Genomic DNA, 23,650 nt, shown 5'->3' on the forward strand with positions numbered 1-23,650 from the left:
GTTGACCCCGATTGGCAGCCATTGGGGGAACAGGGTGCAGGCGGCAGTAGTTCAGAAGCGGAGGTGGAGGAGGGGCCGCAGCAGTCATCAACATCGCAACAGGTTCCATCTGCCGGGCCCGTATCTGGCCCAAAACGCGTGTCAAAGCCAAAACCTGTTGGAGGACAGCGTGGCCATCCGGTTAAAGCTCAGTCTGCAATCCCTGAAAAGGGATCCGATGCTAGGAAGAGTGCAGTCTGGCATTTTTTTAAACAACATCCAATTGATCAGCGCAAAGTCATCTGTCAAAAATGTTCAACTAGCTTAAGCAGAGCTCAGAATCTGAAAAGTCTCAATACAAGTTGCATGCATAGACATTTAACCACCATGCATTTTCAAGCCTGGACTAACTACCAAACGTCCCTTAAGCTTGTAGCACCCTCGGCCAATGAAGCTAGTCAGCAACGCAACATCCCTTCCGTCACTGTAAGGCCACCATTTTCCGCACCACCGGCAGTATCTGTGCAGGTTTCTTTGCCAGCCAAAAGCAGTCAGGGTCAGGGAATCACCAGTTTTGTAGGAGGAAATATTGCATCTAGGGCACCGGCGGAAACAATACCGTCTCCAACCGTCTCTCAGTCTGCCATGTCCACCGGCACACCCGCAAGTTCCACGATCTCCAGCTCTCCAGTCCAGCTCACCCTACATGAGACTCTGGTTAGAAAAAGGAACTACTTATCCTCGCATCCGAGTCAACAGGGTTTTAACGCCCACATAGCTAGACTAATCTCGTTAGAGATGATGCCCTACCGGTTAGTTGAAAGCGAAGCTTTCAAAGCCCTAATGGAGTACGCTGAACCACGCTACGAGCTACCCAGTCGACACTTTTTTTCCAGAAAAGCCATCCCAGCCCTGCACCAGCATGTTAAACAGCGCATCGTCCATGCACTCAGGCAATCTGTGAGTACAAAGGTGCACCTGACTACAGATGCATGGACCAGTAGGCATGGCCAGGGACGTTACGTGTCCATCACGGCACACTGGGTGAATGTGGTGGATGCAGGGTCCACAGGGGACATCAATTTCGGGACAGTTGTGCCTAGCTCACGGTCTAGGAAACAGTTGGCTGTAGGCGTTCGCACCCCCTCCTCCTCCTCCTCGTCCTCCTGCAGAAGCGACAGCTCTTCCACAGACCGCAGTCGGCCAACCACTCCATCGGCAGCTGACACTGTTGCACACCACTTGTCCCATTATGGGCCAGCTACTGGCAAGCGTCAGCAGGCTGTATTGGCTATGAAGTGTTTGGGCGACAACAGACACACCGCGGAAGTTCTGTCCGAGTTCTTGCAACAAGAAACGCAGTCGTGGCTGGGCACAGTAGAACTTGAGGCAGGCAAGGTAGTGAGTGATAACGGAAGGAATTTCATGGCTGCCATCTCCCTTTCCCAACTGAAACACATTCCTTGCCTGGCTCACACCTTAAACCTGGTGGTGCAGTGCTTATTGAAAACTTATCCTGGGTTCTCCGAACTGCTCCTCAAAGTGCGTGGACTTTGCTCACATATCCGACGTTCGCCTGTACACTCCAGCCGTATGCAGACCTATCAGCGGTCTTTGAACCTTCCCCAGCATCGCCTAATCATAGACATTGCAACAAGGTGGAACTCAACACTGCACATGCTTCAGAGACTGTGCCAACAGAGGCGGGCTGTTATGTTTTTGTGGGAGGATACACATACACGGGCAGGCAGTAGGATGGCAGACATGGAGTTGTCAGGTGTGCAGTGGTCGAAGATACAAGACATGTGTCAAGTCCTTCAGTGTTTTGAGGAATGCACACGGCTGGTTAGTGCAGACAACGCCATAATAAGCATGAGCATCCCCCTAATGTGTCTGCTGATGCAAAGTTTGACGCACATAAAGGATCAGGCGTCTGCACCAGAGGAAGAGGAAAGCCTTGATGACAGTCAGCCATTGTCTGGTCAGGGCAGTGTACAGGACGAGGTAGCGGGCGAAGAGGAGGTGGAGGACGAGGAGGATGATGGGGATGAGTATATTTTTAATGAGGAAGCTTTCCCGGGGGCACTGGAAATTGGTTGCGTGGCAAGGCCGGGTTCTGGTTTTTTGAGGGACACAAGTGACGTAGATTTGCCTGAAACTGCCCCTCAACCAATCACAACTGCAGATTTGACAACTGGAACTTTGGCCCACATGGCGGATTATGCCTTACGTATCCTCAAAAGGGACACACGCATTACTAAAATGATGAACGATGACGATTACTGGTTGGCCTGCCTCCTTGATCCACGCTATAAAGGCAAATTGCAAAATATTATGCCACATGAGAACTTGGAACTAATATTAGCAACCAAACAATCAACTCTTGTTGACCGTTTGCTTCAGGCATTCCCAGCACACAGCGCCCGTGATCGTTCTCACACGAGCTGCAGGGGGCAGCAGACCAGGAGTATTAGGAGTGCACACATCAGAAGTGGCGTTGGACAGAGGGGTTTTCTGACCAGGTTGTGGAGTGATTTTGCTATGACCGCAGACAGGACAGGTACTACTGCATCAATTGAAAGTGTCAGGAGACAACATTTGTCCAGTATGGTTACTAACTATTTTTCATCCCTTATCGATGTTCTCCCTCAACCGTCATTCCCATTTGATTACTGGGCATCAAAATTAGACACCTGGCCAGAATTAGCAGAATATGCATTGCAGGAGCTTGCTTGCCCGGCAGCTAGTGTCCTATCCGAAAGAGTATTCAGTGCTGCAGGTTCAATATTAACCGAAAAAAGGACTCGTCTGGCTACCCAAAATGTTGATGATCTAACATTCATTAAAATGAACCACAATTGGATTTCGAATTCTTTTGCCCCACCTTGCCCGGCAGACACCTAGCTTTCCTATGAAAAGGTCTTGCCTGTGGACTACTGTGAATTACTTTTCGAATGTCTAATTTGCTGCAGCTGATTGTCCAGCATACGACATGTTTACACCTCCCTAAATGGCCAAACTCCCCACACGGGACCGTGGTATCGCGACTTGGCGCAAGCACCCGTGAGAGTGCTGTTTGTCTGAAGAGGTGGGTGTGCCCGCTTTTGGTCGACGGCACTGCCACTGGGTCCCTCGTAGTACAATAAAGTGTCTCTGGCGGTGGTGGTGCGCACCCAACGTCAGACACACTGTTGTAACATGAGGGGCCCTGGGCCTGTACCGCCGGCCACAAGAGAGTTCACCCAACCCCAGGTCAAACATTGCTCTACCACTTCCACAGTTATCTCTCACACTTTCACCAATGTTTAGTCTGTGCGCTGACATCCTTCCATTCCTGCCACTGACAATACCATTGTGTTGACATGTATGATGGTACTTAACATAGTCAGGGGCAGTGTCCTCTATTTACCACAGTAAATACTTTGCGCTAAATTAGTAGGTCTGAAACTACGCAGAGGATCCCACCCCTGAACCTAATGATTGCACCCTTTAGTGTTTTCGTTTTGTTTTAATGCGAGACATTCACATTTATTTATTGTTTTGGACTACTAACTGGCAGACACTCATTACAATCGGCCTCCGCTGACCAGACCACTGCTGCCCGTCTACCCCTGGAACCAATTTTAAATTGCCTACAGCCAGCCCATTTTATTATGTTAGGCCTTCGAAGCCTGTCTGCGGCCCGTTCTTTCAACTACTACTACACTGACCTGTCTACTGCTGCCCGTGTACTCCTGGAACCAATTATAAAGTGCCTACAGCCTGTCCAATTTTTTTATGTTAGGCCTTCGAAGCCTGTCTGCGGTCCCTCCTTCCACTAGACCTCCACTGACCAGACCACTGCTGCCCGTGTACCCCTGGAACCAATTTTAAATTGCCAACAGCCCTATTTTTTTATGTTAGGCCTTCGAAGCCTGTCTGCGGTCCCTCCTTCCACAAGGCCTCCACTGACCATTCTACTGCTGCCCGTGTACCCCTGGAACCAATTTTAAATTGCCTGGAGCCCAATTTTTTTTATGTTAGGCCTTCGATGCCTGTCTGCGGTCCCTTCTTTCTACTACTACTACTACACTGACCAGACCATTGCTGCCCGTGTACCCCTGGAACCAATTTTAAATTGCCAACAGCCCTATTTTGTTATGTTAGGCCTTCGAAGCCTGTCTGCGGTCCCTTCTTTCTACTACTACTACACTGACCAGACCATTGCTGCCCGTGTACCCCTGGAACCAATTTTAAATTGCCTACAGCCCAATTTTTTTATGTTAGGCCTTCGAAGCCTGTCTGCGGTCCCTCCTTCCACAAGGCCTCCACTGACCATTCTACTGCTGCCCGTGTACCCCTGGAACCAATTTTAAATTACCTGCAGCCCAATTTTTTTATGTTAGGCCTTCGAAGCCTGTCTGCGTTCCCTCCTTCCACAAGGCCTCCACTGACCATTCTACTGCTGCCCGTGTACCCCTGGAACCAATTTTAAATTGCCTACAGCCCAATTTTTTTATGTTAGGCCTTCGAAGCCTGTCTGCGGTCCCTCCTTCCATTAGGCCTCCACTGACCATTCTACTGCTGCCCGTGTACCCCTGGAACCAATTTTAAATTGCCTGCAGCCCAATTTTTTTTATGTTAGGCCTTCGAAGCCTGTCTGCGGTCCCTTCTTTCTACTACTACTACACTGACCAGACCATTGCTGCCCGTGTACCCCTGGAACCAATTTTAAATTGCCAACAGCCCTATTTTGTTATGTTAGGCCTTCGAAGCCTGTCTGCGGTCCCTTCTTTCTACTACTCCTACACTGACCAGACCACTGCTGCCCGTGTACCCCTGGAACCTATTTTTTATTGCATAGAGCATCCTTTTTTTAATAGTAGGCGTACAAAGTCTGTCTGCGGTCCACTATTGAAATTGTCCTCCACTGCCCAGAGCAATGCTGCCTGTGTACCCCTGTAACCTTTTTTAAGCTGCAGTGAGCCACATTTTTGGTTTAAGGCCTACTACCTGTGTCTGTCTGCGCCACTCAATTCAGCTGTGTTCCTTTGAAAAAAGCTGAGCGTCAATAGTCTTGTTTTCAGCCTCTAGGAATTTTAAAACTGCATTGGGGGTACAACTTTGGTAGGGCCTACTAACGGTGTCTGCCGCCCAAAGGTGTGCCCCAGGTTTTGTCCACATTGCTTCGGTCTTCCGACTCTCGTTTAGTAGTTGTAGAAAACTACACTGCATTAGGCCTACAAATTGGGTATGGGGTGTAGAGAGATGGTGTGTTCCACTCCAAGGTGTTCCCCAGGTTTCGTCCACATTGCTTCGGTCTTCCGACTCTCGTTTAGTAGTTGTAGAAAACTACACTGCATTAGGCCTACAAATTGGGTATGGGGTGTAGAGAGATGGTGTGTTCCACTCCAAGGTGTTCCCCAGGTTTCCTCGCCATTGCTTCGATCTTAATGCTCTCGTTTAGTAGTTGTTGGAAACTACACTGCATTAGGCCTACAAATTGGGTATGGGGTGTAGAGACGGTGTGTTCCACTCCAAGGTGTTCTCCAGGTTGCCTTTCCTGAGCTTCTATCTTCAGGCTCTTGTTAAATAGTGGTTAAATGGAACAACTGCATTTGGCGTACTAGTTGGTTTGGGGCCTACTAACAGTGTCTGCCGCTCCTTGCTGTTCTCCTGGTTTCCTGTCCTGAAATTCCATTTTCAGGCTCTCGTTGTTAATGTTAGACTGCATTTGGCCTACTAGTTGGGTTGGGGCCTACTATCGGTGTCTGCCACTCCTTGCTGTTCTCCTCCACTGAACAAAGCTGTGCCGCCTGTTTACTACGGTTGCCAATTTTGAACTGCATTTCGACTACTTACTGATTTGGGCCTACTCTCTGTGTCAGCCTCTCATTCCAGTTGTCCTCCACTGCAATGCCCCCTGGTTAGTCCTGTGTTACCAATTTTGAACTGCATTTAGCCAACTTTATTCTTTGGGCCTATATCTGTGTTTCCTCCTCATCCTGCCCATTGCCCAGCCAGTGATAGATGAGTCTGCTGGTACATTGACCCATAACGCAAAATTCCCCGTGCACGCTACACAGCAAGATTGTGACCCTGCTGAAAGTCAGGTCCCCCTTCCCGCATACCATACCACCTTACACGGGGACAAAGAGGAAGGTGCAGATGAAAGTGCAGGTTCCTTCATCAGGTGGGGGGAGGAATACTAGTTGGCGACGTCACTGGCACAGGGCCTCTCATAGTGGGCAAAAGTGTTGCTGCCGGTGGGAGGCGCCCCCGCTGTGCAAACACACCGCTGTACTTTGATGGGCCCTGTGCCAGTGCCAATGCCAACTAGTGGGCCCCCCCTGCTTGCTCAGGATCACAGCACTTGCAAAGTTGAAATACTTACCTCTCCCTGCTCCACTGCCGTGACGTGTTCCAGATTTCCTGGGCCCACTAATTACTTGAACCAGCCCTACCCCCCACAACTTTAGCCAAATGACCGCCAATTTCCAATGCCTTCCAATTATTATAAGGTAAATTACGATTGACAAGCTTCTGTACCAAGAATGGATGTTTTTGCCATTAAAATGGGCAGTGTAGGTGTTTTCCTGGCCTCCACTCACTGCCGACTATGCTCCCCCATTGACTTGCATTGGGTTTCGTGTTTCGGTCGATCCCCGACTTTTCGCGATAATCGGCCGATTCCACTCGACTCGACTTCTAAGATAGTCGGGTTTCGCGAAACACGGCTCGACTCTAAAAAGGTCAAGGTCGCTCAACCCTAATCCTGACATTTTAACCGCCTCACATGCTGCAGTTAATAGTGACAGCAGCATGTTAGAAGTTTTGACAGAGGGAGATTGCTCCATCTGTCAGTCTATTGGCACGCTCACCACTGATCGCAGGGTGCCAATGGATTGATGTTGAAACCAGAGGCCTAACCATCCTAGTTTTAATTTAAAAAAAAAAAAAAGACAAACCTGTGCAAAAGCTACATGTTTTGTATCACCTTGTTTGTGACAACCCGTACTATAAAACCATATTACCGCATTCATCCTGCTCAATGAATGCTATTGGAAAAAAATATGAAAAACCACATCAATTACTTTTTTTTTTCTCACGCCTAAAAAAAACAAACCTACAAATTGATTAAAAAAGAATAAAAACTGCAATTGTTATGCAAAAAAAACAAGCCGACTTACAGCTCTGTAAAGAGAAAAATGATGCTCCCCATCCCCCCCAAAAAATATTTATTTTTTTAAAACTGAATTTTCTTGTGCAAAAGTAGTAAAACATAAAGTTATAAAATAAGTATTTCCCTAATAGCATCGACCCACAGAATAAAGTCATCATGCAAACTATAGAATAAACTGTAAAAAAATAAATAAAATAAAATTTAAAAAACAGTTCCAGATTTTTATTTTTTGTTCCTGCCTACTAAAATAAATACCAAACTGCAAAAGTGAAAAATCACATTATTTCGAAGAAATTAAAACAAAATAAATTTTAACGGGGTTGTCCACTTCTAATTGCTTCAGGACTCCAGGTAAAGCGCAGGGAACCACGGCTCAGCCATCGCTGGAGCGGCGCCTCCGCAGGAGTGGAGTGTACACGGCTTTATCACAATATCACAATGGCGGTTGTCCAGTAGTTGATTTAAACTTTTGAGGGCAGTGGGGTTTTTTTTTGTCCAATGAATCTATACATTTATGGCATATTTACTCAGCCAAGGTGACCGAGCTCCATAGATCATTGATTAAAGTGGGTCGCCTTGACAGATTGGGACTAATAGGGGGCGAGTCTCGGTAACGGCAGATTGGAATGAAGGAGGAAGTTACACACACTTCATCTTCTGTAATTCCGAAGCTCGGGGATTTGGGGGATTCTGTGTTTAGGTTTGTGTGTGTTCTCTTGGTTTATTTGTCCCCGGCGCTGTGTGTTTCAGATGACGTTTTCTTTCTGGCCCGTGTCAACCAAAACAAAAAGGATAATAAACCCAAATATCATGACTTTGCTTTTTCTGTGTTTTTTTTTTTCTAGAGCGGATATGCTGATTTGAAGGCATGGTGAATTGTAAGAGGCCCCTTTTGTAGGGAGGTCCACAGGGTGGTAGACGGAGGGGCTGATTTTGGGTCTGCATCCAGAGGTGTCTGGTCTGTGCCCCAACATAAGTGTCTACCCTTTTCCTTACTGCCTCATCGCATGGTGGGATCAATCTTTTATAGTCAAGCTTATATGTGCTGTCAAAGAATGAGACAGATGAGAGCAGATCTACGAAACGTTACCAGTATACGTTGCAGCATAAAGGGAATCTCCTCATACTGCACCAAAGTGACCTTAGAGTAGGTCATCAATGTCCGACCGATGGGGAACAACAGCTGGTGGTGCAGTGTAGCCCAGATTACATATGAAAATATCTGGCGTGAGTTGCTACTTAATAAGTCTGCCACTTCTTGCCAGTACCGGTGCCGGCTTGTGAAGTGCCACATTACATGTATCCGGTTGGCCTCTGGCATACCACATCTTATGTCCCATTTTAAAAATAAGTAAGCGAGTCCTGTAACCCCTGTGGATAAGAAATAACTGAGAGCCGATGTGACTAAGGCCCGGGATCACACTCGTGAGAAACTCGCAGGAGTCTCGCATCTCAATACCCGGCACTGTCGCCGCCACTCGGGAGCGGTGTGTGCGGCTGCATGTATTTCTATGTAGCTGAACGCTCCGGTCCGAGTGCCGGCGGCAGGGCCGGGTATTGAGATGCGAGACTCGTGTGAGTTTCTCTCAAGTGTGATCCCGGCCTAATTGACACATTTAGGATGCCCTGTAGGATATATCCACTAGGTATGATCGAATGGCGTCGGATAACTCCTAATCGGAATAGCTATAGCGCTTACCGAATAGCTGCCTCAGTAACCTGGAGCGCTCCCGATAATCAGCTGTTTGGCGCCACAACTGCATGTATCTCGGCTGTGTGACATGCACGGAGAGCCTGTGTGTTGGGACTGTCACACAGCCGCGACACATGTAGCTGCGGCACCAAACATCTGATTATCAAGAGCGATCCAGGTTACTGAGGCAGCTATTCGGTAAGCGCTATCTATAGCTATTCGAATAAGCCGTTCTGCCATTCACTCTGGCAGCTGGATATCAGCTTCTGGGCCAGATCCTGACTGATGACCGCCAATTCTGGTCTAATCAGTGCTTGGAGTTTCAGTTTCTGTGTTTTTGTTGTCTGCCCGCTCTTTGAGGATTGACCAAATGTTATCAGTGTGATCAAGATCTGGCCATGGACCCAAATGTTAGTGTTTCCTTCACCGAGCTCCTGTGTTACCACTCATGACATGGCCTCCATCATGCTGGAAAAGCATTGTTCATCACCATATTGCTTCTGGATCGGTGAGAGAAGTTCTGCTTGGAAGATGATTAGATCCCATCCTTCATTCATGGCTGTGTTCTTGGCCATTATGGTTAGTGAGCCCCCTCCGTGGGTGGTCTCTGGATGCTTTACTGTTGGCAGATACAGGACTCATGGTGGCGCGCACCTCTTCTTCTCCGGACAGTCAGTCATCCAGATGCCCCAAACAGTCTGATGGAGACCAGGGAAAACATTTTTTTGCAGGAAGTAGAAGGCACATCTCCTCTTATAGGCCACGACACATCCTCTACTTCACTGACTTTTTTAGGGCCGAGGTTCTTTCTGGCAATTTTCCTGCCTCCCATTACTGACATCTTCTTTGATACAGTCAATTTGAAAGGCAAGATTGTTTTAAGAATTGTAACACCGACTTACTGCTCTCATATCTTCCTTCTTTATTCACATCATTATCCTCCAGAGATCTTCTCATCCAGTGTCCCAGGTGCTGCACATTCTGGACTTACGGGATCATCCTGCGAGCTGGAGGTGGCTGACAGATGCACTCCTGCATTAACACCCGTCCTTTTCTTGAGCATCCAACGAATACCATTGCCGACCTTTCCCCCCTTCATTTTCTGTCCCGCTATGTGTGACTGCTGAATTTTATCAAGAGGTTTTTTTTATTTCAGAGCTTCTGATCTGGCTCACCTGCTGTTTAACCTTTTCAGAATAATACAGATGGCACTTGCAATGATCACTTCTGCAAATACTGCGCGCCGGCCACACACTCCACACCTTGGTTTCAGCATCTTAAAGGGATCTTAAAGGGATGTGGCCATCACACCTGATATGACTGTTTTAGTAAATATTCGCATTCCCAATAAGGGTATGTGTGGTTTTTTTTTTTCGTTTGTTTGTTTTGCTTTTTCACTGTCAAAAAGTTCAAGTTTTCTAATGCCTCTTCTTTGGGGAGTTTTTTTGCTTTTTGAAGAGTTTTTCAAGTGGTTTTGGAAAACTTTTTTCACCAAAACGTTTTTTTTTAAATTTTTTTGGGGCGTATTTCATTATCAAAAATATCTTAAGAATCTGAACCGCTCTTACCTTTGACTGTGCAAACACTTTTACAATTAATTCTTGCCTGGCCTACTGCAACTCTCTACAAATCGATATGTCTCTTGTTAAACTCTCACTTCTCCTCTCTTCTATCCTGAATGCAGCAGAGGTCATATTTCTGTCCAGCTGCTACACTGATGCCTCCACCCTGTGCCAGTCATTGCACTGGTTGCACATCCGCTGCAGAATACAATATAAACTTATCAGTCTGACCCACCAAGCTGTCCACAGTTCCTCACCGCCTCACATCTCCTCCCTCATCTCTGCTTACCACCATACTCAAGCCCTCTACACTGTGTGCAGAATTATTAGGCAAGTTGTATTTTAGAGGATTATTTTTATTATTGATCAACAACTATGTTCTCAATCAACCCAAAAGACTATAAATATCAAAGCTTAATATTTTTGGAAGTTGGAGTGTTTTTTTTTTTAGATTTGGCTATCTTAGGAGGATATCTGTTTGTGCAGGTAACTATCACTGTGCAGAATTATTAGGCAACTTAATAAAAAACAAATATATTCCCATCTCACTTGTTTATTTTCACCAGGTAAACCAATGTAACTGCACAAAATTTAGAAATAAACATTTCTGACATGCAAAAACAAAACCCCAAAAAATTAGTGACCAATATAGCCACCTTTCTTTATGATGACTCTCAGCAGCCTCCATCCATAGATTCTGTCAGTTGACCTGTTTACGATGAACATTGCGTGCAGCAGTCACCACAGCCTCCAGACACTGTTCCGATAGGTGTACTGTTTTCATCCCTGTAGATCTCACATTTTATGAGGGACCACAGGTTCTCTATGGGGTTCAGATCAGGTGAACAAGGGGGCCATGTCATTATTTTTTCTTCTTTGAGCCCTTTACTGGCCAGCCACGCTGTGGAGTAGTTGGAGGCATGTGATGGAGCATTGTCCTGCATGAAAATCATGTTTTTTCTTGAACGATACCGACTTCTTCCTGTACCACTGCTTGAAGAAGTCTTCCAGAAACTGGCAGTAGGTCTGGGAGTTGAGCGTCACTCCATCCTCAACCCGAAAAGGTCCCACAGGTTCATCTTTGATGATACCAGCCCATACCAGTACCCCATGTGATCAAAATACAACTTGCCGAATAATTCTGCACACAGTGTATTCTGCAACTGATCTAAACTAACGTCCTCCATAATCCGGACCTCGTACCTCCATCTCTAGGACTTCTCATCTTCTGCACCAGGTCTGTGGATTGTAATATTCCGAACAATTCGGTTCAGTATCCACAGTTTTAAATATGCTCTAAAAACACATTTCTTTAGATTGGCCTGTCACTTCACCTTACTAATCTAACCCATCCCTGTTCTCCCTTCCTAACTTTTCCTCAGACTCTGATTCTCTCCTATAATATGCAGAGCTGTAAGCAAAGTAGTTCCAGATAGATATGCTATGGGGTATAGGGTCACTTTGACTCTCTATTTGCCTGTTTCGTGGCTGTTTGGAGACTGGCCATGGTCTCCCTGCACACGGCTGAACATGGGCTCACAAATTATTGATTGTCATTTGCGGGTTCAGTATGTCAGTGATAATGTTCAGTTCTGTTGTGGATCTGTCAGCTTAGATCTCTAGAGAGCAAAGAACAGAACTGTCCCTCTAATAGTTACAAGTTGGAGACTGTCCATGGAGGCAGCGTGTTAGCAGCTCGCAACAAGTCACCGATGTTTGTATTGTTCTTGTTTACAGCGATGGCAACAATAATCATAACAGTTACTCAAGACATTACTGTAATTAATGACCTGCGCGTATATATCATGACTTCAGACACTTAGTTTGCAGATGGGCTCCAAGATGTCTTCATATTTAGTGCACGTCCATTATTTATTGGGATTGTGCAATCAATTGCAATTGCTTAACCATTTTTGTTCCATTTGTTGCCATTTGTAATGTAATAATGCAGGTAACAAGGCTGGGTGTGCAATGGAGAGTATGAATGCGTTAGAGTGGAGAGGTGTGTGGTGGAGTGGAGAGGTGTGTGGTGGAGAGGAGGGTGTGTGGTGGAGTGGAGAGGTGTGTGGTGGAGTGGAGAGGAGGGTGTGTGGTGGAGTGGAGAGGTGTGGTGGAGTGGAGAGGAGGGTGTGTGGTGGAGTGGAGAGGTGTGTGGTGAAGTGGAGAGAGGGTGTGTGGTGGAGTGGAGAGGTGTGTGGTGGAGTGGAGACAGGGTGTGTGGAGGAGTGGAGAGGAGGGTGTGTGCTGGAGTGGAGAGAGGGTGTGTGGTGGAGTGGAGAGGTGTGTGGTGGAGTGGAGAGGAGGGTGTGTGCTGTAGTGGAGAGAGGGTGTGTGGTGGAGTGGAGAGGTGTGTGGTGGAGTGGAGAGAGGGTGTGTGGTGGAGTGGAGAGGAGGGTGCGTGGCGGAGTAGAGAGAGGGTGTGTGGCGGAGGGGAGAGATGGTGCGCGGTGGAGTGGAGAGATGGTGCGTGGCAGAGTGGAGAGAGGGTGTGTGGCAGAGTGGAGAGAGGGTGTGTGGCAGAGTGGAGAGAGAGGGTGTGTGGCAGAGTGGAGAGGGGGTGTGTGGCAGAGTGGAGAGGGGGTGTGGCAGTGTGGAGAGGGGGTGCGTGGCGGAGTGGAGAGGGTGCGTGGCGGAGTGGAGAGAGGGTGCATGGCGGAGTGGAGAGAGGGTGCATGGCGGAGTGAAGAGATGGTGCCGTGTGTAGGGCGGAGTGGGGGAGGTGCCTGCTGCAGAGTTGAAAGTGCGCGTTTGGTGGAGTGATTAGATGGTGCGTTCGGAGAGTAGAGTGGAGAGATGGTGCGTGAGCGCGGTGGAGAGGAGAGAATGTGTGTGCATGCGGTGTAGTGGAAAGATGGTTCGTGGAGAGGGCGTGTGGTGGAGTGAATAGATGGTGCGTTCGGGGGGGTGGAGAGATGGTGTGTACGCGCGCTGTAGTGGACAGATGGTGCGTGTGGAGGGCGGAGTTGAGGAGGTGCACCCTGCAGAGTGGAGAGTCCGTGTGGTGGAGTGAATAGATGGTGCATTCGGGGGGTGGAGAGATGGTGTGTACGCGCGCTGTAGTGGACAGATGGTGCGTGTGGAGGGCGGAGTTGAGGAGGTGCACCCTGCAGAGTGGAGAGTCCGTGTGGTGGAGTGAATAGATGGTGCATTCGGGGGGTGGAGAGATGGTGTGTACGCGCGCTGTAGTGGACAGATGGTGCGTGTGGAGGGCGGAGTTGAGGAGGTGCACCCTGCAGAGTGGAGAGTCCGTGTGGTGGAGTGAATAGATGGTGCATTCGGGGGGTGGAGAGATGGTGTGTACGCGCGGTGTAGTGGACAGATGGTGCGTGTGGAGGGCGGAGTGGAGGAGGTGCGCCCTGCAGAGTGGAGAGACCGTGTGGTGGAGTGAATAGATGGTGCATTCGGGGGGTGGAGAGATGGTGTGTACGCGCGGTGTAGTGGACAGATGGTGCGTGTGGAGGGCGGAGTGGAGGAGGTGCGCCCTGCAGAGTGGAGAGACCGTGTGGTGGAGTGAATAGATGGTGCGTTCAGGGGGTGGAGAGATGGTGCGTGCACATGGCGGAGAGGAGGAAGAATACGGACCATGACTAGATCCAGCTATAGAAATTATATAGCCCTCTACTATACACTTTCTTTTGTTTGATTAGTTTATTTTCTGGGGGACACGAGAGCTAGACCCCGTTATGTATTTCTTAAAACATGCCGAGCAGCATTTAGCATAGGAGCTATGTGCTGGGAAATGACCGCCGTACTATATCGCACTGTTTTCTCAACCTACAGTAAACCTATACCACTGCTTGTGCTGCAGCTACCGGGAGGTGACCGTACATAGACAAACTATTATAGGGGGCATTCTGTATTGGGGTACATTCATTTATTTTAATTTTGGCCAAAAAATCTGCAGTGGAATATGGTATCGGCGATGTCCGTGAGGATTGAGCAAATCCAATCCACACAGTTCCGAAATTTTCCACTTAGAAAATGACCTATGGTGGGGATTTTTAAATCATTAGCATGCCTGTTTTCTCTACAGTTTTTCCCTATTACCGTAAGTTGAATGAGGAAGTCAAAATCCTCCACAAAATGTAGTGTTATGAGAGGTCCGAAATAGATCCCCCTATTGTCAACATTTTAAAGGGAATCTATTAACTGATTTTTGTCACTAATCTTAGAGCAGCATAATGTAGAGGCAGAGACCCTGATTCCAAATATGTATCACTTATTATGCTTCTTGTAGTAGTTTTGATAAAATTACAGTTTTATCAGCAGGAGATTATCGACTAGTAAACCTGCTGCCAGGTAGTCCAACTCCGCCCCCACCACTGATTGGCTGCTTTCTAAATATGCACAATTTACACAGACAGCTGCCAATCAGTGGTATGGGCGGCGCTATACAGAGCTCCGCATTGAGAGTACTGCTACATCTGCAGCAGAGAAAACATCGATTTTATCAAGATTACAGCTAGCAGCCCAGAACGTGATACATGGCTGAAATCAGAGTCTCTGCCCCTATACTATGCTGCTCTCAGATGGGGTAACTAAAACCTGATGACAGATTCCCTTTAAGGAAAAATAAAAGAAACACTACCAACCTTCCTTAGAGGAATTAGACCTACAGGACTTGGAGGAATCCTGACTCTGGGTATTGCACGCTGCCTGAATTCTGCAGTCACAGAGTGATCTACAGTCATGGACAAAAATTTTGAGAATGAGACAAATATTAATTTTTCCAAAGTCTACTGCTTCATTTTTTCTAATGGCAATTTGCATATACTCCTGAATGTCAGAGTGATCAGCTTAACAGCAATTACTGCACTTGCAAAGTCAATATTTGCCCAGAAAATGAACTTTAACCCCCAAAACACATTTCAACATCATTGCAGTCCTGCCTTAAAAGGAGCAGCTAACATTGTTTTAGTGATTAACACAGGTGTGGGTGTTGATGAGGACAGGGCTGGCGATCAATCAGTCATGATTAAGTAAGAATGACATCACTGGACACTTTAAAAGGAGGCTGGTGCTTGGTATCATTGTTTCTCTTCAGTTAACCATGGTTATCTCTAAAGAAACACGTGCAGCCATCATTGCACTGCGCAAAAATGGCCTAACAGGGAAGAGTATCACAGCTACAAAGATTGCACCTCAGTCAACAATCTATCGCATCATCAAGAACTTCAAGGAGAGAGTTTCCATTGTTGTCAAAAAGGCTCCAGAGCGCCCAAGAAAGACCAGCAAGCGCCAGGACCGTATCTTAAAACTGTTTCAGCTGCGGGATCGGACTACCAGCAGTGCCGAGCTTGCTCAGGAATGGCAGCAGGCTGGTGTGAGTGCTTCTGCACGCACTGTGAGGCCGAGACTCTTTGAGCAAGGCCTGGTTTCAAGGAGGGCAGCAAAGAAGCCACTTCTCTCCAGAAAAAACATCAGGGACCGACTGATATTCTGCAAAAGGTACAGGGAGTGGACTGCTGAGGACTGGGGCAAAGTCATTTTCTCTGATGAATCCCCTTTTCGATTGTTTGGGACATCTGGAAAACAGCTTATTCGGAGAAGAAGAGGTGAGCGCTACCACCAGTCTTGTCTCATGCCAACTGTAAAGCATCCTGAAACCATTCATGTGTGGGGTTGCTTCTCAGCCAAGGGAATCGGCTCACTCACAGTCTTGCCTAAAAACACAGCCATGAATAAAGAATGGTACCAGAATGTCTTCCAAGAGCAACTTCTCCCAACCGTCCAAGAGCAGTTTGGCGCCCAACAATGCCTTTTCCAGCATGATGGAGCACCTTGCCATAAAGCCAAGGTGATAACTAAATGGCTCATGGAACAAAACAGATTTTGGGTCCATGGCCTGGAAACTCCCCAGATCTTAATCCCATTGAGAACTTGTGGTCAATCATCAAGAGACGGGTGGACAAACAAAAACCAACAAATTCTGGCAAAATGCAAGCATTGATTATGCAAGAATGGACTGCTATCAGTCAGGATTTGGTCCAGAAGTTGATTGAGAGCATGCCAAAGAGAATTGCAGAGGTCTTGAAGAAGAAGGGTCAACACTGCAAATATTGACTTGCTGCATTAACTCATTCTAACTGTCAATATAACCTATTGGTACTCATAATATGATTGCAATTATATTTCTGTATGTGATATAAACATCAGACAAACACTAATAAAAACCAAAGGGCAGCAGATCTTGTGAAAATATAATTTTGGTGTCATTCTCAAAAATGTTGGCCTTGACTGTATATGGCAGTGTAATGTAGATGATAGAACTAGGAGTGTCAGTATCTTGGACCTATGAAGCCGTACGCGATGATTATCTTGTAAACTGCTCCAGTGGTTTGATGCATGATGTGGTCCTGTGGCGCCGGACTAATGATGGCGTATGATGCGATTGTATCAGCAGATCCGCAGTATCTTTGAGGTTTTGTCCTGTTTATTGACCTTTTGGTCTTTTGTACCGTACTCCTATAACAATGCGGTCATTCAGCGCTCTCCAGTATAAATATTTTCTTTCCTTATTTCTTTCGGTTGATGAATTGTGTTTGTTCTCAGGCACAAGATACTTTACATGCTGTCAAAGAACCCGCCATTCACCAAGAACGTGGAGTCTCCGCTATGTAATGAAGCTCTCGTCGACCAACTATGGAAGCTCATGAATTCAGGTAAACGTCGTCAGCTGACAGACTGCGGACCCTAAGCCAGCAGTGGAAAAGAAAACCCCAACAAAATTGAAAATAAATGTGCAGGCATACAGGATGTAACCTCAGGATCAGTAATGTAATGTATGTACACAGTGACTGCACCAGCAGAATAGTGAGTGCAGCTCTGGGGTATAATACAGGATGTAGCTCAGGATCAGTAATGTAATGTATGTACACAGTGACTGTACCAGCAGAATAGTGAGTGCAGCTCTGGGGTATAATACAAGATGTAACTCAGGATCAGTAATGTAATGTATGTACACAATGACTGCACCAGCAGAATAGTGAGTGCAGCTCTGGGGTATAATACAGGATGTAGCTCAGGATCAGTAATGTAATGTGTGTACACAGTGACTGCACCAGCAGAATAGTGAGTGCAGCTCTGGAGTATAATACAGGATGTAACTCAGGATCAGTAATGTAATGTATGTACACAGTGACTGCACCAGCAGAATAGTGAGTGCAGCTCTGGGGTATAATACAGGATGTAGCTCAGGATCAGTAATGTAATGTATGTACACAGTGACTGCACCAGCAGAATAGTGAGTGCAGCTCTGGAGTATAATACAAGATGTAACTCAGGATCAGTAATGTAATGTATGTACACAGTGACTGCACCAGCAGTCTAGTGAGTGTAGCTCTGGGGTATAATACAAGATGTAACTCAGGATCAGTAATGTAATGTATGTACACAGTGACTGCACCAGCAGAATAGTGAGTGCAGCTCTGGGGTATAATACAGGATGTAACTCAGGATCAGTAATGTAATGTATGTACACCGTGACTGCACCAGCAGAATAGTGAGTGCAGCTCTGGGGTATAATACAGGATGTAGCTCAGGATCAGTAATGTAATGTATGTACACAGTGACTGCACCAGCAGAATAGTGAGTGCAGCTCTGGGGTATAATACAGGATGTAACTCAGGATCAGTAATGTAATGTACAGTCATGGCCAAAAGTATTGACACCCCTGCAATTCTGTCAGATAATACTCAGTTTGTTCCTGAAAAGGATTGCAAACACAAATTATTTGGTATTATTATCTTCATTTAATTTGTCTTAAATGAAAACACACAAAAAGAATTGTACAAAAGCCAAATTGGATATAATTCCACACCAAACATAAAAAAGGGGGTGGACAAAAGTATTGGCACTGTTCGAAAAATCATGTGATGCTTCTCTAATTTGTGTAATTAACAGCACCTGTAACTTACCTGTGGCACCTAACAGGTGTTGGCAATAACTAAATCACACTTGCAGCCAGTTGACATGGATTAACGTTGACTCAACCTCTGCCCTGTGTCCTTGTATGTACCACATTGAGCATGGAGAAAAGAAAGAAGACCAAAGAACTGTCTGAGGACTTGAGAAACCAAATTGTGAGGAAGCATGAGCAATCTCAAGGCTATAAGTCCATCTCCAAAGACCTGAATGTTCCTGTGTCTACCGTGTGCAGTGTCATCAAGAAGTTTAAAGTCCATGGCACTGTGGCTAACCTCCCTAGATGTGGACGGAAAAGAAAAATTGACAAGAGATTTCAACACAAGATTGTGCGGATGTTGGATAAAGAACCTCGACTAACATTTAAACAAGTTCAAGCTGCCCTGCAGTCCGAGGGTACAACAGTGTCAACCCGTATTATCCGTCGGCATCTGAAAGAAAAGGGACTGTATGGTAGGAGACCCAGGATGACCCCACTTCTTACCCCGAGACATACAAAAGCCAGGCTGGAGTTTGCCAAAACTTTCCTGAAAAAGCCTAAAACGTTTTGGAAGAATGTTCTCTGGTCAGATGAGACAAAAGTAGAGCTTTTTGGGCAAAGGCATCAACATAGAGTTTACAGGTGAAAAAAGAGGCATTCAAAGAAAAGAACACGGTCCCTACAGTCAAACATGGCGGAGGTTCCCTGATGTTTTGGGGTTGCTTTGCTGCCTCTGGCACTGGACTGCTTGACCGTGTGCATGGCATTATGAAGTCTGAAGACTACCAACAAATTTTGCAGCATAATAGGGCCCAGTGTGAGAAAGCTGGGTCTCCCTCAGAGGTCATGTGTCTTCCAGCAGGACAATGACCCAAAACACACTTCAAAAAGCACTAGAGAATGGTTTAAGAGAAAGCACTGGAGACTTCTAAGGTGGCCAGCAATGAGTCCAGACCTGAATCCCATAGAACATCTGTGGAAAGATCTAAAAATGGCAGTTTGGAGAAGGCACCCTTCAAATATCAGGGACCTGGAGCAGTTTGCCAAAGAAGAATGGTCTAAAATTCCAGCAGAGCATTGTAAGAAACTCATTGATGGTTACCGGAAGCGGTTGGTCACAGTTATTTTGGCTAAAGGTTGTGCAACCAAGTATTAGGCTGAGGGTGCCAATACTTTTGTCTGGCCCATTTTTGGAGTTTTGTGTAAAATGATCAATGTTTTGCTTTTTGCTTCATTTTCTTTTGTGTTTTTTCATTTAAGACAAATTAAATGAAGATAATAATACCAAAGAATTTGTGTTTGCAATCATTTTCACGAAGAAACTGAGTATTATCTGACAAAATTGCAGGGGTGGGGGCGTGGCTTGGGCATGGAGCTGTGAGCACACATCTCTCCTGAGCTCCAGCGTGCCTGAGACCTCTGCAGCAATTATATAGCCACCATCAGCTCCACTCACCCACCCATGTTGAAGAGCAAGGTCGGGCTCCGCTCCCAGGCACCCAGGGAGCTCACAGCAGGTCCTGCAGGCTCCAGTATCACCAGGTACATGTCGGTGTCTGGGAGGGTGGGAAAGAGAGCAGCTCCTTCAGCCGTGGTGGAGGGGGGAGGTGCTTCCTCCTCCTTGCAGCAGCATGAACACAGGAGCTCTCCACCTGGAAATGCAGGCACTCAGAAGAATGGGGCCACAGCAGAGAAGGCACAGGAGAGAGGACGAGTGATTGCTGCACCAGGGACCAGCCGCTCACCACAGAAGCTGACAGGAGGGAGCCCAGCACAGAGCAAGGGAGAGGTGAGAGCTGTGACCTGCCCCTCCAACCCTGGACAGACTGTGTCACAGGCTGGGGACCTGTCTTCCCCTATACTGCACCCTTATCAGGCTCAGGAAACTGAAATGGGCCCCCCACTACTACCACCAGGGAGGCATGAGAGAGGGGCCTCTCCCAGTCTAGTGCCAAAGGACATTGTGCCCACCATCACTGCATCTCATGGCCTCCACACACAGGCTCCTGTTAGGTCCCTGGCCTCTGATGACTATATAACTGCCTCTGAGCTGAGAGCGCAGCTGAGTGCCTTCCCTACAAAGGCTGACATGGAGGGCTATATACAGCGTCTGGAGGCAGTGTGCAGAAGTGAAGTGGGGTCCCTTAAGGAAGACGTGTCCCACCTTACCACCACTGTCTCTGCATTAGAAGCTTAAGTGGAGTCGCTTTCCTCACAATTGCAGAGTCAGCAGCAGCTTCTTGACCTACACTCAGAGACTTTCAATGTGGTCCTAGATATGCTGGAGGACTCTGAGAACAGGAACCGGAGGAATAATATCAGGCTCCGTGGGATCCCTGAGTCCGTAGCCCCACGTGACCTCTCCTCGGCCCTCCATGGCATTTTCAATTCTCTCTTAGGGAGGTCACCCACTGAACACATTGAAATTGACAGAGCCCACCGCTCGCTAGGCCCAAAGAACCCCGATACATCTAAGCCGAGGGACGTCATCTGCAGGATTCACTACTTCCAAACTAAGGATGACATCATGCGTAAGGCGAGGGACCACGATGCTATTGACTTTAATGGGTCTGATGTCCTTCTCTTGTCTGACCTCTCACGCTTCACCCTGGCTAAACGGAGGGCACTGCGCCCCCTCCTGGAGGTGCTGCGGGAAAATAAGATCCCCTACAGTTGGGGTTACCCATTTCAATTACAAGTACGCAGTGATAAAGGATTGATAATTTTGAGATCCCCGTCAGATCTGCAGAACTTCACCGCTGCACTGGGCTTACCCATTGTCACACTGGGAGACTGGCCTCGCCTTACTGCGTCTGACCTATGGGGCCCACGCCGTGCTGGAGGCCCCCACACCGGGTCGCTGGGAAAGAGGAAACGGGCTCCCGCCGTAGACCTGCCTCCGTTTCTCATGCTGATGACACTTGATCACCTAATTCAGACCTTATGATCACTATTGCCCCTTTTCTCTTTTTGCTTTCTTGCCGCCTACATTGTCCCTCCATGTTGCCAGGCTCCCACGGGGGGCTTGGTCGTGACTTTGCTTTAGCCTGTTAATTGTGGATGGATTGGAGCCACATGTTTTGTAGCGGTGATATTCCTATTTGATTCTACCTGGGACTCCTGAGCGGGGTTCCTAACATGGTTCATTTTGCACTATTTATGAATGTCCACCTACATCAATTGACTCCTCATGTACTGTGCTCAACTGTTGCACTACCGAATTAATGTGTTAATGTTATTTTATGTTGGCTAACGCTGCTCTTTCTCCTGAAATGTGACTTTTGATGATACCCCTTCGGGGGCTTGTTATGACTCTGCTCATTTCGACAAATGTACTTGGCCCATGATCCGCTGTTATGTTCATTAACAATGTTTATGTTACCAAGGTCATGGGCCTACTGGGTAGAGTTGGATTTTTTTTTTTATTTTCTTTTTTGCTGCAGGGGCTCGGCTGGTTGCTCTCTGCTCAATCACCTCCCCACTAGGGTGTGTCTCTGACACTACTTCTCAGAGTTTTCTCTGATATTGTCCTGTACCCTTGAGGCCTAGTGGCTTCTTGGTTTTTCTCTTTTTTTTTTCTGGTCGGAACCCTGTCTTCCGGCTTAACTACTCTCTTTCCTTGGTGCTTTACTTTCTCTGTTTCTATTTTTCCCCACTTTCCACCCCTCCTACTTCTTTCCGACCCGATTGTACCACCCGCAGGCCCGATAGTTCCTATGGCGTCTCTACAACTCTGCTCGCTTAATGTCAGGGGGTTTAATGTCCCTGAAAAGCGATCAAAGGTTTTATACGGTATGCATAAGAAACGGGTTGACATACTTCTGCTGCAGGAGACACATTTCCGAGCAGACAGAATCCCTAAGCTTAACCATAAATACTACACACAGTGGTTCCATGGCAGTAACTCTGACTCCAAGTCTAAAGGTGTCAGCATTGCATTGCACAAGTCTTTACAGGCTCAGGTAGTTGCCTCTAAAGCGGATTCTAATGGTCGATATGTGTTTTTAAAGCTCAAAATTGCCCATGATTTGTTCACCATAGCTAACATTTATCTCCCCAATCAAGACCAGGTCCGAGCGTGCAGAAAGTACCTACGGGACCTCTCGGCCTTTGCGGAAGGCTATGTGATTATGGGAGGGGACTTCAATATGGTGTTGGACCGCGCTGTGGATTCCTCTTCGGGCAGGTCAGCGGTGTCCCTCTCACAGCTGGAGAGACTGCGGCGGGCCCTGACGGACTCAAGGTTGGTGGATGTTTGGAGGTTACTACACCCCACTACCCGGGATTATACCTACTTCTCCACAGTACATAATTCCTATAGTAGATTGGATTATTTTTTGATCAGCCACGGGCTCCTGTCTCTTGACCCAAAGTCTGACATTGACACGATGTTGTGGTCAGACCATGCCCCAGTTTTGCTCTCCCTTCGGCTGCCGAGCCTTTCTCCGAGAGAATGGACCTGGTCCTTAAACCCTGGTCTCCTTGGAGATCTAACATGTCAGGCGGCCGTGCGAACAGCAATCTCAGACTTTCTAGATTTTCACAAGCATGACCCCACGGCCATCCCATACCAATGGGAGGCTCTGAAGGGAGTAATACGGGGAGTATTTATACAACAGGGGGCCCGACTGAAGAGAGAGAGGGAGACTAACATTGTGGGTTTGTTGACTCGTATCCAAACTCTGGAGTTGGATCATAAACGGACTAGAGATGCTGGGGTGCTGGCTGATCTCCTCCGGGCACTCTGTGAGTTGAGTGCCTTGTTGGACACGACGTTAGCATGACAGAGGGACCGCTTTCATAAATTTCTGTATAAGTACTCTGATAAACCCGGGAGAGCTCTAGCGAGGTTTTTGCACCCCCGTGCTCCCACCACTTATATCCCTACCATGAGGTCTGCTACGGGTGAACTGGTCCATTTTCCTGAGGAGATTGTGGACTCATTCAGAGCATATTACGACTCTCTCTACAATTTAAGTGGCCCGCTGTCTGATATGTCCCCTTCCGAGTTTCAAGCACGGGTGGACGACTACATCCGGGACACTGAGCTACCGCCTATGTCGGTGGAGGAGTCTGAGGCCCTGGAGAGTCCTCTCTCGGAACAGGAGGTTTTAGACACGATAAAATCTTTGGCTAATGGTAAAAGCCCTGGTCCTGACGGATTCTCCGCCGCCTTCTATAAGTTATATGCGAATTCCCTGGTCCCCTTCATGACCAAACTGTTTAACTCCATCTCGGCCAGCTGCCCCTTTGCCCCCCAAACGCTGATGGCCACAATCACCGTGATTCCTAAACCGGGAAAAGATCCCCTATTGTGTGCAAGCTATAGGCCCATATCCCTCATTAATGTG

The 23,650-nt window shown here is 47.2% G+C and overlaps 1 protein-coding gene across 2 annotated transcripts in view; it reads left to right on the plus strand.

Moving 5' to 3' along the window:
- TAF2 (TATA-box binding protein associated factor 2) overlaps positions 1 to 23,650 on the plus strand; it is a 202,378-nt gene that overhangs the window by 137,734 nt on the left and 40,994 nt on the right. For both annotated transcript variants that reach the window (XM_069731811.1, XM_069731812.1), the window contains exon 22: positions 16,949 to 17,058. In XM_069731811.1, the coding sequence (XP_069587912.1) occupies positions 16,949 to 17,058 (110 nt within the window). The remainder of the gene's footprint in view (positions 1 to 16,948; positions 17,059 to 23,650) is intronic.

Source organism: Ranitomeya imitator, chromosome 6, assembly GCF_032444005.1.
Source record: "Ranitomeya imitator isolate aRanImi1 chromosome 6, aRanImi1.pri, whole genome shotgun sequence".
Classification (NCBI taxonomy): domain Eukaryota; kingdom Metazoa; phylum Chordata; class Amphibia; order Anura; family Dendrobatidae; genus Ranitomeya; species Ranitomeya imitator.